This window comes from Mobula birostris, chromosome 16 (assembly GCF_030028105.1).
Source record: "Mobula birostris isolate sMobBir1 chromosome 16, sMobBir1.hap1, whole genome shotgun sequence".
In the NCBI taxonomy this organism is placed as follows: domain Eukaryota; kingdom Metazoa; phylum Chordata; class Chondrichthyes; order Myliobatiformes; family Myliobatidae; genus Mobula; species Mobula birostris.
In genome coordinates, this window is record NC_092385.1 from 11,574,894 (window position 1) to 11,588,648 (window position 13,755).

Sequence of the window (13,755 nt, forward strand, 5' to 3'; positions counted from 1 at the left end):
GAGTATTCAATGTTTAGCTGCTCAGTGCAGATTATGACGTGGGCGGGTGATGCTGCTGGATCCAACGTCAGAAATGTTGCACCATAGAAAACATCCTGTCTAGATGTATAGCGACTTGGTACAACAACTGCTCTGCATATGACCATGAAAAACTCAAGAGAATTGTGGACACACCACAGCACGTCACATGGGTTCCCGTCCATGGGGTCTCTCTATTCTTCTCATTGCCTCAGTAAAACGGCCATCATAAGACCCCACCCACCCTAAACATTAACAAGAGGAAATCTACAGATGCTGGAAATCCAAACACAACATACAAAATGCTGGAGGATCTCAGCAGGCCAGGCAGCATCTATGGAAAAAAGTACAGTTAATGTTTCCGGCCGAAACCCTTCGGCAGGCTTTAAATGTTGACTGTACTCTTTCTCTAGATGCTGCCTGGCCTGCTGAGTTCCTCCAGCATTTTGTGTGTGTGTGTGTCACCCTGGCATTATTTATTCTCCCTTCTCCCATCAGGCAGTAGATACAAAAGCCTAAAAGCACACACCACCAGGCTTGAGGATAAGTTTATGATCAGAATCTTGAATGACATTGTGTATGACAAGAATGACATTTGGCCTTACAACCTACCTTGTTATGATCTTGCAATTTATCGTTTACCTGCAATGCACACTTTCAGTATCTTTTACATTGAAACCTATCGAATACTTTACAAATTATTCTGCTTTGTTGGCAGCATGTTCAATGCATTTACGACTCTGTAAAAAAAACTACCTCTCACATAAGTGCACAGGATCACAAGAGATTTCTTGGCCATGACATCAATGTTGTTGGACCAGGACAGACATCGAGTCTGCTGCACCATTCCATCATGGTTGATTTATTATCCCTGTCAACCCTATTCTCCTGCCTTCTCCTCATAACCCCTTACACCCTGACTACATAAGAACCTATCAACATCTGCTTTAAATATATCCAGTGACTTGGCCTCCACAGCCGTCTGTGGCAATGAATTCCACAGATTCACCACCTCTGGCTAAAGAAAGTCTTTCTCCTCTCTGTCCTAAATGGATGTCCCTCTATTCTGAAGCGGTGCCCTCTGATCTTAGACTCCCCAACTAGAGGAAACACTGTCTCCACATTCACTCTGTCTCAGACCTTCAATATTCAGTAGGTTTCAATGAGCTCCCCCCGCCCCTCATTTCTTCTGAACTCCAACAAGTACAGGCCCAGAGCAATCAAACCCTCCTCATACATTAACCCTTCCATTCCCAGAATCATTCTTGTGAACATCCTCTTGATCCTCTCCAATGCTCGCATATCTTTTCTCAGGTAAGGGGCCCAAACCTGCTCACTATACTCTAAGTGTGGTATGACCAATGCCTTATAAAGCCTCAGCATTATATTCTTACTTTTACATTTCCAGTTCGCTTGTAATGAGCACTAACATTGCTTTTACCTTCCTTACTACTGATTCAACCTGCCTGTTAACCTTTAAGAAATCCTACATGAGGACTCCTTCAACTCTTTGCACTTCTGATTTTTCAACTATCTCCACATTTAGCAATTTGATCATGGCAGAAGAAGTAGAGGTGTTGTTGAGCTTTCTTGGCCATGACATCAACGTAGTTGACCAGGACAGGCCATTGGTGATGTTCACACCTAGGACTTGAAGCTCTCATTCCTCTCGACCTCATGTGCAAGATGCTGAATGAGGATAGAGGTGGTGAATTTGCTTAATCGACATGGTTATTTACTGCTATCATTGTCTTTACTGAAAGAAGAAGAGAGTACATTAATAATAAAGGCTAACGCCACTTGTCTTTACTGAAAGAAGAAGAGAGTACATTAATAATAAAGGCTAACGCCACTTACTAAGCTCATCGAAATGAGTGTCAATCCCTTCATTGCCTGGGACCGAGCAGATTAACCGTGCCTTCAGGAACGTTGTCCACTTGTTCACCAGACTTCTCAAGCCTCCGTGATCATTCTGAAATAAGGAAGAAGACAGTTAAGCAAATAATGACAGGCGGTTCCTTGAAAGTGACTGCACAAGTTGACAAGGCGGTAAAGGGGGTGCACAGAATTGCTTGTCTTTATTACTCAGGCGTCAAGTTCGAGAGTCAGGAGGTTACGCTGTAGATTCATAAAACTCTGGCTAGGCTGCACCTGCAGTATTGCACTCTGATTACCCCATCATAGGAAGGCTATGGAGGCTCCGGAGAGAGTACCAGGAGGCTGCCTGGATTACAAGTGTGTGCTACAAGGAGAGACTGGACAAACTTAAATAGTTTCCTTTGGAGTGGCAGAGGCTGAGGGAAGATCTGACAAAAGTTTGTCAGATTATGAGGGCCATCTGATATCTTTTTCCTAGGGTTGAAATTGCAAATGCTAGGGGGCATGCATTTAAGTTAAGAGGGGTAAGCACAGAAGATGTGCAGGCAAACACAAAATAATCTGCGGATGCTGTTGTCAAAGGAACACTCACAAAGCGCTGGAGGAACTCAGCAGGTCAATCAGCATCAGTTGAAAAGATTAGTCGATATTTCGGGCCGAAATCCTTCGTCAGGACTGAAGGAAGAACTTTGGGGAGGGTTTGAAGAACGCTGGTAGTTGAAAAAAACAGGAATTTGAAAGACAAAGGGGTAGGGGAGGGGAAGCAGGGAGGTGATTGGCAGGAGAACAATGCGCAGTAATAGAAGGAGGCGGAACTATGAGGGAGATGATGTGAAATAGGGATAGAGGAAGGGAGGGGGAGGGAATTACCAGAAGTTGGAGAATTCTATGTTCATACCAAGGGGCTGGAGACTACCTAGACGGTATATGAGGTGTTGCTCCTCCAACCTGAGTTTAGCCTCATCATGGCAGTAGAGGAGGCCATGTATGGACATATCTGAATGGGAATGGGAAGCAGAGTTGAAGTGGGTGGCTACCGGGAGACCCTGTCTGTTGTGGCGGACGGAGCGGAGGTGCTCGACGAAGCGGTCCCCACAGGCAAGTTTTTTCTTACGTTGCTCGGAACATGCTGCCAGGGGTAGCAGAGGAGGCAAATATGTCAGAGCTGTTTAAGGGGCTCTTGGGTAGGCATATAGAAGTGCAAAGAGGGGTGTAATTAGCTTGGTATTAAAGATTAGATTTATTTATACAGTGAAATATGTCGTTGCGTCAATGACCAAAACAATCCGAGGATCTGCTGGGGGCAACTCACAAGTGTTCCTACACTTCCACCATCACTCACATAGCATGCCCACAACTTACTAACCCGTACGTCTTTGTAATGTGGGAGGAAATCGTAGCAGCCAGATGCAACCCACTCGGTCATAGTCATAGCCATACTTTACTGATCCCGAGGGAAATTGGTTTTCGTTATAGTTGCACCAACCAAGAATATGGTATAAATATAGCAATATAAAACCATAAATAATTAAATAGTAATATGTAAATTATGCCAGGAAATAAGTCCAGGACCAGCCTATTGGCTCAGGGTGTCCGACCCTCCAAGGGAGGAATTGTAAAGTTTGATGGCCACAGGCTGGAATGACTTCCTGTGACGCTCTGTGTTGCATCTCGGTGGAATGAGTCTCTGGCTGAATGTACTCCTGTGCCCAACATATGAACTCCCTACAGACAACGGCGGAAATTAAACTCTGATCACTGGCGCCGCAAAGTGTTATGCTAGTTTTTCTGCTATTGGGCCACCCACCCACACTATGGGCCAAAGGACTTGCTCCTATGCTGTACTGGCAAGTTAATTCCCTAAGCCCCTGTCACCCTAACCATATAGAGCCCAACAAGGTGAATGCAGAGAATATGTGTTTGCAGGCCCAGGGTCAGCCCTATGGGACCAAAATAAGACATAAATATATCAGAAATAGAAGTATATAAAATCATGCAGGCATGGACAGGGTAGAGAGTGCCTTTTACCCAAAGGGGAAATTTCAAATATTAGAGTGCATAGGCTTAAGGTGAGAGGGGGAAAGGTTAAAGAAGATGAGCAGGGCAAGATATTTTCTGATGTCTTAGAAAGGAAGGCCTCATCCTGGAAACAGATGAAGGAACTGATTAAAAGGAATCGCATTCTTACTGAAGACAGGGTGGGAAGAGGAATAGTCAAGATAGCCATGGGAACCAGTAGGTCTATAAAGATACCGGTGGACAGTTTGTCTCCAGAGATGGTTACAGAGAGATCAAAAAAGGGGAGGGAAGTGTCAGAAATGGACCAAGTGAATTTAAGGGCAGGGTGGAGATAGGAGGCAAAGGTGTTGAAATTGACAAGCTCAGCACTGGTGCATGTAGTAGCACTAATGCAGTCGTCAATGTGGCGCTCTAAGAATTGGGGAGCATTACCAGGGAAGGCTTGGAACATGGACTGTTCTATGTAGCCAATGAAAGGACAGGCATAGCTAGGGCCTAGAGTACAAAGGTGTGGGGGAAGCTTTAAGGCCTTCTTGATGAGGGGTAGAAGTGTATAGGGACCAGACATCCAGGGTGAAAAAGAGGTGATTAGAGCCAGGGAATTGAAAGTTATTGAGGAGATCAAGAGCACGTGAAGTGTTGCAGATGTAGGTGGGAAGGGACTAAACAAAGGGGGATAAAATGGTGTGCGGATCGTGCTCAGTGGGGCAGGAGAAGGCAGAGACAACAGGCCTACCTGGATAATCAGATTTGTCGATCTTGGGTAGGAGGTAGAAATGAGCAGTGCGGGGTTAGGGAACTATGAGTTTGGTGACAGTAGATGGGAGTTCTCCAGATTTGATTAGTTTAGTGATGATGTCAAAGACAATTTTCTGATGGTCTGGAGTGGGATCGTTTTCAAGGCATAAGTATGAGGACTTGTCTGTCAGTCGCCGTTTGACTTTAGCAAGGTGGAAGTCAGGCCACCACACTACAACAGGATTAATTTAACTTGAAAGCACGGTTAGCACAGGAATGATGGGCCAAAGGGCCTCTTACTGTGTGCAATGTATTAAATTTCTTCTCTCAAGAAGGTGGTGAAACTTCTGCAGAGATCGATCAGCAGGTCACTAGATTTTAAAGAACTTGGAAAAAAAGTATAACTGGTGAGGAAGATCAGCTATGATCTTGATGAATGGTGCAGTAGCCCCGAAGGGCTGAACGGCCTTCTTTGCTCCTATGTTCCTAACACTCCCACCTATCACAGCCCAAGTGGGAGTTTTAGGAATATTGGAACAGGAGAAACAGCCTTCATATTCCCAAAGGAGCAGGGAGAAGGAAACACACAGTGACTCAGCAGATCTCTTCACCCCACAACACTTGGGAAAGGCCATTGATTACGGGTGGAGGCAGGAATCCATCCCCCCCACCTCCGAAAACAGAATGGCCATCTGCAAAGGGTATCAGTAATCTATCACACTGGGAGCTCATTTCCTGCAGTGAAGGAGAGGGAGACGTTCGGGAGGACAAGAGCAAGAACAGAAAGCTGGCACCTCCTGTGTTCCTGGGGTGGGGGGGGGGGTGGTCTGGCTACTCGCTTATTCAACTGCTTCCTTGATGTTTAGTACACTTAGTGGCCACTTTATTCGGTACCTTTTCTGTGCCAAATAAAGTATCTACTGAGTGTGTGTTCGTGGTCTTCTGCGTCCGTAGCTCATCCACTTCAAGGTTCAACATACTGTGCGTTCAAACATGCTCTTCTGCACACCGCTGTTGTAACGCATGGCTTACTGTTACCTCCCCGTCAGCTTGAACCAGTTTGGCCATTCTGCTCTGAGCTCTCTCATTTCTAAGGCGATTTCGCCCGCAGAACTGCTGCTCACTGGATGTTTTGTTCTGTTTTACACGCCATTCTCTACGATCTCTAAAGAATGCTGTGCTTGAAAATCCCACACTTAACTACACAGACACCACTCTTAGACTATTGTGTTCAGTTCTGGTCGCTTCATTACAGGTAGGATGTGGAAGAATTACAAAAGGTGCAGAGATTTACCAGGATGCTGCCTGGTACGGCCCAGTACCAGGGAACATCTATTTAATGTGAATGGAGGAACGTGTATGGGAGATGACAATGGTAGGATTTTTACAGAGAGATTGGTGAGTACCCGGAACATACTGCCACACTGAATACTCTAACTCTGGGACTTTTGGGCCATTTGCTCTGCCAATTTTGTTGAAAGCTTCTTCAATCTAAGTTCACATTGTTAGAGAGCAGATGGACTGGCATAGATCACCTAGCCCCTCAGGCCTATACTCAGTTATCGTCCTTATTTCCATTCATGTTAACAGATCTACATCATATTTCTGGAAACACTTAATTAACCATATAATTTTCTCGAGCCTGAGATCTCCAGTTCTTCCGGAACCATACCTTCCGGAAGAGATCTCTTTGGAGCAAAGGAGGATGAGAGGTGACTTGAAAAGAGGAATAGATTGAGTGGACAGTCAGAGAGTTTTCCCCAAGGCAGAAATGGCTAATAATAAAGAGCATAATTTTAAGGTGATGGGGGGATGTCAGATGTATGTGTATTTTTTTTAACATAGAGAGTGGTGGGTGCCCTGACAGGGCTGGAGGGGGAAATAGCTCATGCAAGGGGGCATAATTTTAAGGTGACTGGAAGAAACAATAGAGGAGATGTCAGAGATAAGTCTTTCACACAGATAGTGCTGGCTGCTTTCACACCTGCCGGGGGTGGTGGTAGAGGCAGATACATTAGGGACATTTAAGAAACCTTACACAGGCACATGGATGGGAGAAAATGGAGTGTTGTTTGGGAGGGAAGGGTTAGATTGATCTTAGAGTGGGTTAAAAAGTCAGCACAACAATGTGGGGCAAAGTGCCTGTATTGCTCTGTCTGTTCTGTGTTCTATGTGTCTAAAAAGACACCCATCTCCTGTGGTGTAAGTAGCACACTGTTTGCATTGCCCTTCAAGGACTTTTCTGCGGTGTTTTTGCTTCAAGGCTGAAGATTAATACTCGATTACAATTTTCCATTCCCCACTGAGTGCTCTATTAATAAACTATGCCGTGGTTTGTTTGCGTTCCAGTGCTGTCCTTTCCTAGAGGTCATTACTTATAACCGGGAAATGAAGAGACAAGCCCCCACTCCTGAAGAACCGGGTCTGGCAAGCCCTTCCACTCTGACAGACAATGAGTGTTTACCCAGTGCAACAAGAGGCGTAACAATCCAATCTGGCGACCTTTCATTCAAAATATTTTCATTTGATTTGATTTATTACTCTTCCAATTTTTTTTGAAGTTTTAGATTTGATCGGAAAGTCTTTCTTTTTTTTTGGTTGCATCCTCAGAATGGACTGCCCAGTCCCCTTTTTATCCTTTTTTTTGTATAGTGTAGTGAGGGTTTTTTTTCTTCATTTAAAAATTTAATTTTTTTTTCTCCATGAATTGATGAGGAGAATTAGCTGTCTTCTTTTTTATTATATACTGCATACTAGCTTAACGCTATGTATGATTTTGATAATGTCTATTTCACTTTCCGTTTGTATTGTTATTGAGTAGAGCTACTAGGACTTGATGTTTCAATCCCTATGGTAAGTTGGCACTCTCAATGTCAGCAGTGGGCTTGGAGTGGTGACAAGGAGGGTAGGTACGTCATCGAGGTCATCAGGTGGGAACCCTCCTTCTTTGACGTTTCGTTGATAAGCCCATGACATCTCCAGAGGGCTCAACGGTGCTACCTGGCGTCCCAGATACACCTCCCTCAGTTCCATACCCTCCTGTCTTCACCTTGCAGCCCAGTTGTTGTCTTTCCTTTTAATCCAAATCCAATTGCTGCTTTCTTCTGCTGCGTTTGACAAGGACTTGATTGCTTGTTGGAGGGAGTGACCCCCTCACCCCCATCCTCTTCAATAGACTAGTCGTAGATGGAGCAACGAATCCCCTGCATCCCACTTCTACAGAAAAATATTGGTCTTCCAGCCATCCTGGGCAGCTTCAGTTGCCAGTTCAGAGTACTTGCTCTTTTTCCTCTCATAAGCTTCTTCGACACCATCTTCCCATGGTATTGATATATATATTTGAGATAATTCTCCTCTTGCTTGTATTTATGTTCCTTTTAAATCAATAAAAAGATTGATAAAGGAAGAAAGAGGTGTAACAATCCAGATCAGATGGATTGCATATCCACGCAGTGTGGGGGCAGCTGGAGTGTAGGCACAACGGATTCAAGGATTAGGCTCAGGGACTCAAGTCACACTCCAGGCACTAGACCAAGACCCCTAATGTGATTAGAATATAAAAGCAAGCACGTAATGCTGACACTTTATAAGGCATTGGGCAGACCACATTTGGCGTATTCTGAGATGATTTAGATCCCATGTACAAGATAGGATGCGCTGGCATCGGAGAAGGTCCAGAGGAGGCTTACGAGAATGACCCCAGGAATTAAAGGGTTAACGTAGAGGAGTGCTTAATGGCTCTGAGCCTGTACTTACCGGAGTTTAGAAGAAATGAAACCTACTGAAAATTGAAAGGTCTTTTAATAGAGCGGATGTGGAGAGGATGTTTCTAATGGAGGGGGAGTCTAGGACCAGAGGGCATAGACTCAGATTCAAAGAATGTCCTTTTAGGCCAGAGGAATTTATTGCCACAAACAGCAATGGAGACCAAGTCATTGGATATATTTAAAGGAAAGGTTGATATGATCCTGACTAATCAGGGCGTCAAAGAATATGAGGAGAAATCAAGAGAACGGGGTTAAGAGGGATAATAAATTCACCATAATGGAGTAAACTCGATGGGCTGAATGGCCTAATTCTGCTCCTGTGTCTTCTGGTCTTAAGAAGATGCTCTGCCCTATCAAAACCATATCTTTCAGGTGAGCTGTTAAACTTAGGCCCTTCCACCGTCTTTAAAATGGATGTTAGAGATTGTGTATTGTTATTTCAAAAAAGAATGCTCTCTCCCTCATCAAGTGGCTTAACCAGTAACCAGGATATTCGACCCAGGCTCTAGTGACCTAGGTTCAATCTGGACCTCTGTTGCTTTCTGTGTGGAGTCTGCATGTTACGCATTTGATCACGTGGTTTCCTCCAGGTGTTCCTGTCTCCTCCTACACCCCAAAGATGTGCTCGTTAGTAGGTTAACTGGAAGAAGTAACTGACCATTGGTGTGAATATGAGTGTTGACGAGAATATAGAAGTAAGGATGTAATGTTGAGGCTTTATAAAGCACTGGTGAGGCCTCATTTGGAGTATTGTGAGCAGTTTTGGGCCCCCTATCTAAGAAAGGATTTGCTGACTTTGGAGAGGGTTCAACGGACGCTCAGGAAAATGATTTTGGGATTGAAAGGCTTTTCATGTGAGGAGAGTTTGATGGCTCTGGGCCTCTACTCACTGGAAGGGGTGACCTCATAGAAACCAATTCAATGTTGAAAGCCATAGCAGAGGGGATGTAGAAGATGTTTTCTGTGGTGGGGAGTGTGAGATCAGAGGAAAAGCCTCAGAATAGAGGAGCACCCATTTAGAACGGAGATGAGGAGGAATATCTTTAAGCCAAAGAGTGGTGAATCTGTGGAATTCGTTGCCACAGGTGGCTGTGGATCCCAAGTCATTGGGTATATTTAATGCAGAGATGGATAGATTCTTGATTAGTCAGGCCATGGAGGAATACAGGAGAGAAAGCAGGAGATTGGGGGCTGAGAGGGAAAATGGATCAGCCATGACGAAATGGCGGAGCAGACTCAGAGGGCCAAATGGCCTGATTCTGCTCCTATATCTTATGGTCAGCGTCTAGAGAGAGTTGATGGAATGCAGAGAGAATAAGAAGAGCTACTGTAGGATTAATAGAAATGGGTGGTTGATAGCTAGCATGGACTCGGTTGGCTGAAGGACCTGTTCCTGTGCTCTGTGTCTTTATGACTCTGATAACTAAGGAAGTTACCTGATTACCGTCCCATTATTATTTGTGTATATTGCCAAGTGCAAACTTACATTTCCTTTCTTTTAGAACATTGATGGGCTGAAGTATTTTTTGCAGGCCTCGAGTCCAGTAAAGGCACAACAATTAAAGTTCAAAGTAAGTTTATTATCAAAGTACATCTATGTCACAAATTAATCTCTGGGTTTTATATGGTAACATATATGTACTTAGATAATGATGCTGAGATACATCCTAGGATGCGCTGGGACACATCATCAGTGATGTAGCCTGGGGTCATTAGGTGTTTCGGGTCTTTGAACATCATACACTCTCATCCAGACGACCCAGCCAGGGTTGATCAGGCCCTGGCTCGTGTCCCCACAGCATTGGACATGGATCACACCTCATGATCCACAGTCACCTGGAGGCTCTAAACTTTGAACTTTGAACATTAGCAAAAATCTCTTCCTTTTTTTAACGTCCTGCTTTGATCCCATCTGCACAAAAGTTAGTCTGCAGTACCTGTCTAACACCGACCTCCTGTCTCAATGAGACAACTTAAATTCATATAGTTACAGAGTCATAAAAATTAATTGACAGGAATTATCAAAATACATTGTATGTTCTTTACATAGAGTCTTGGGTGTATGGAGCACCCTGCCAGCAGTGGTGGTAGATGCAGATACATTTGGGACATTTAAGAGACTTTTAGATAGGCAGATGGATGATAGAAAAATGGACTATATAGGATGGAAGGATTACATTGCTCTTAGAATTGGTTACAAGGTCGGCACGATCTGTAGAGTTCTATATTCTAAGTTCCTTGTGCTAACACTGAACCATCGGGGGGTGGGGGGGGGATTTACAATATCAATCAGTCAGCAGTCATGATTAAAGTTGCACAGTGTACCTTTGTCCATAACTGTCTGGAATACCAGAGGTCATATATGAGGCTTATCCATTTCACATCATTATGACTGCAGCTATCCCAAGCTCAGTGAAACAACAGACCCGTTCAAGATTGATGACTCTCTCACTCCACACTTTGGACTTGGGGAGGGAGGTCAGAAGTCCCCACTCCATCGCCAAGCTTCGATTACCCACCCGACACAGCTGGCCAACTCGCGAGAAGGTGGACTTCCCAAGGTTCTGTCCTTCGACGGCTATCTCCCGGAAGAAGAAGTAGATCTTATCATCATCTGGGTTGTCGCTCTCGGGGATCCAGAAAGATCCAACAAACTTGGGGTCTGCAAAAAGGAGGAAAATTTTTTAAAAGTTCAGCTGTTTTCTAAAAGAGGGTGAGTCTAGGGACAAGATATGGGCAGTGGTTGAAGATCTTCTCAATAAATCATAAACAAGGTCTTTACATGTGATCATGCTCAGCCAGATTTAAAGGTTGTTGCAAAAAATGTGAACAATGATTATTTCCTGAGCTAAATAAATAAGAATTTAGCATCTTCCCCCTTTCTTTCCAGTCCTGAAAAAGGTTCTTGGCCTGAAATGACAACTGTTTATTCATTTCCATAGATTGCTGCCTGACCTGCTGAGTTCCTCCAACATTTTGTGCTTTGGATTTCCAACATCCGCAGACTTACTCATGTTTATAAAAAAAAGTCTTTTATTTAAATCATGCATTGCTGCTTCCTTCAACATCAGCCACGGCTGGGTTGGTAGCTCTCACTGTCAATATTTTCTCTGTCAGACTGTTCTAGATACAAGTCCAACAACACCACAGAAAGCATCCTATCTGGATGAACACGCACAAAACGCTGGAGGAACTCAGCAGGTCAGGTGGCATCTATGGAGCGGAATAATTTACTTCCTGCCCATTACGCCGCTGGCATTTAGGACAGCACTGAAGCTTTCCCACCTCCGACCGCCCTCGGCCACTCAGATGTAGGGTTCTTCATTGCTGTTTCCATAACAGTTTTTAACAGTCAGGTTGTTAGCCCTGAGCTGAACCCCTGAACCTGGAGGACTGCTGGACCACTCTTCATCTGGCCTCTACCCTTTGACCTGTTTGGCTTGGGTGACCCTGCCAAGAGCCAAAGCATAAAGCTTGACTCCAGCCAGCATAGCTCTCTAGGTCATTGACGCACGCAAGCCTCAAAACCATGACAACATTGTGGTCCTCTTGGTGGGAAGGGAAATAAATAAGTAAATAAGGAATTGGGCTGAGACACCTCAGCAGGGCTCTAAAGAAAAAGGGCAGCATCCAGAATAAGAAAGTGGGGTGGAGTGGGATGGGGGGGTGGGGGGGAAGGAACATTATAACTTGGTATGGCAACTGTTCTGTCCAAAACCACAAGAAAATAAAGAGTACTGTGAACAAGGTTTAGTCCATCACAAAAACCAGCCTCCCCTCAGTGGACTCTGTCTACACTCCTTGCTGTCCAGGGAAAGCAGCCAACATAACTAGAACGCAAACAACAGGAATTCTGCAGATGCTGGAAATTCAAGCAACACACATCAAAGTTGCTGGTGAACGCAGCAGGCCAGGCAGCATCTCTAGGAAGAGGTGCAGTCAAAGTTTCAGGCCGAGACCCTTCGTCAGGACTGACGTTAGTCCTGACGAAGGGTCTCGGCCCAAAACGTCGACTGTACCTCTTCCTAGAGATGCTGCCTGGCCTGCTGTGTTCACCAGCAACTTTGATGTGTGTGGCTTGAAATTCCAGCATCTGCAGATTTCCTCGTGTTTACAATATTCTGCATTTTGTTATTACGTTTCTGTTTATATTACATTGATGTAGATATGTTCCGAAGGGATCTGTGGGAATAGAATGGTAAAGAACAGTTTTCACAGTTTTCAGTCCGTGTGACAATAATATACCAACTACAGCCATCACCACCAGGACAACATGTCATCTCTGAAGTTTCTTTCCTGTAGCTATCCAGCTTCTCCACAGAACTCACTGACGTTAATACCCTAAATGTTGCAGCACAACACCCGTTACATGGCCTTTGCTGCTCTCCTTGCTCTGTTGATTTAATTACCAACAGCTAATTATATATTTACATTTATTTAAGTCTGATTATTGATGTTTGCACATGTGACTGTTCTGCTAATTGTTGATTGCTCTTGGCTGTTTGCACTATTGTCTTGTAAATTGTTGGCTGCTATTGTGTTGTCTATTAAGGTATTGTCTTGTGTTTTTTGCTTGGCACTGAAACACAATCAGTTCTGGTATGTTTCACATACTGGCAATGAATGATTCTGATTCTGAAACCTAGGCTGATACCTGAGTGCAGGACTAAAGGATCCCACTGCATCATGAGTGCTAACTTTAAACTGAAAATCTGTCTGCTTCTACAAATGGTCCCAAAAGACCCGTTATTTCAGAGAAGGGAATGGGAATTATCCCCAACATCTCAGTAATGTTTTTCCGTATTGCAATTCAAATGTACTCCACCTCCTAGAAATGACAGAAGTCTGTCTCCACGGCAGCTTGTAAAGCCCCTGAAATACATTAAATATCCTGAAGGGGGCGCAATGAGCAATGGATTGAAAGCCAAACAGGAACTTCAGCTGTCTGTATGTTTCTCTGACTCTCTCTCACCCTTCCAGCTGTTGGTTCATTCCTCTCCAACCCCTGCTGGCCTTCTCCCAGCCCATTCTCAGCCCAATATTCTTTCCCTCTTCTTTTCACTCCCCTCTAGTTCTTCATTTTCTCTTTTTCTCTCTCTCAACATTCTCTTTTGCCCTTCTCTTTTTCATCTTTTTTTTCCTCAGCTCCCTTTCTACATTGTGTCCCAGCCTCGTTCCCTCTCTCTCATTTTCCATCTCTTATCTCCTCAGCTCTCTTTTCTCTTAGCCTGCCTCTCTCTCCCATTCTCTCTGTCACTGCCTGCTCACCCTCTCTTGCTCCATCCCAGCTCTTTTCTTCCTCTGCTCTGCCTGCTCAAGAGATTTTCTCTCCATC

The 13,755-nt window shown here is 44.4% G+C and overlaps 1 protein-coding gene across 8 annotated transcripts in view; it reads right to left on the reverse strand.

Annotated features, from left to right (window-relative positions):
- The window catches only part of sema3b (sema domain, immunoglobulin domain (Ig), short basic domain, secreted, (semaphorin) 3B), a 495,602-nt gene that overhangs the window by 31,222 nt on the left and 450,625 nt on the right, over positions 1-13,755 (reverse strand). For all 8 annotated transcript variants that reach the window (XM_072280301.1, XM_072280307.1, XM_072280306.1 and 5 more), the window contains 2 exons: positions 10,940-11,082; positions 1,876-1,990 (listed from right to left, as the gene is read on the reverse strand). In XM_072280301.1, the coding sequence (XP_072136402.1) occupies positions 1,876-1,990; positions 10,940-11,082 (258 nt within the window). The remainder of the gene's footprint in view (positions 1-1,875; positions 1,991-10,939; positions 11,083-13,755) is intronic.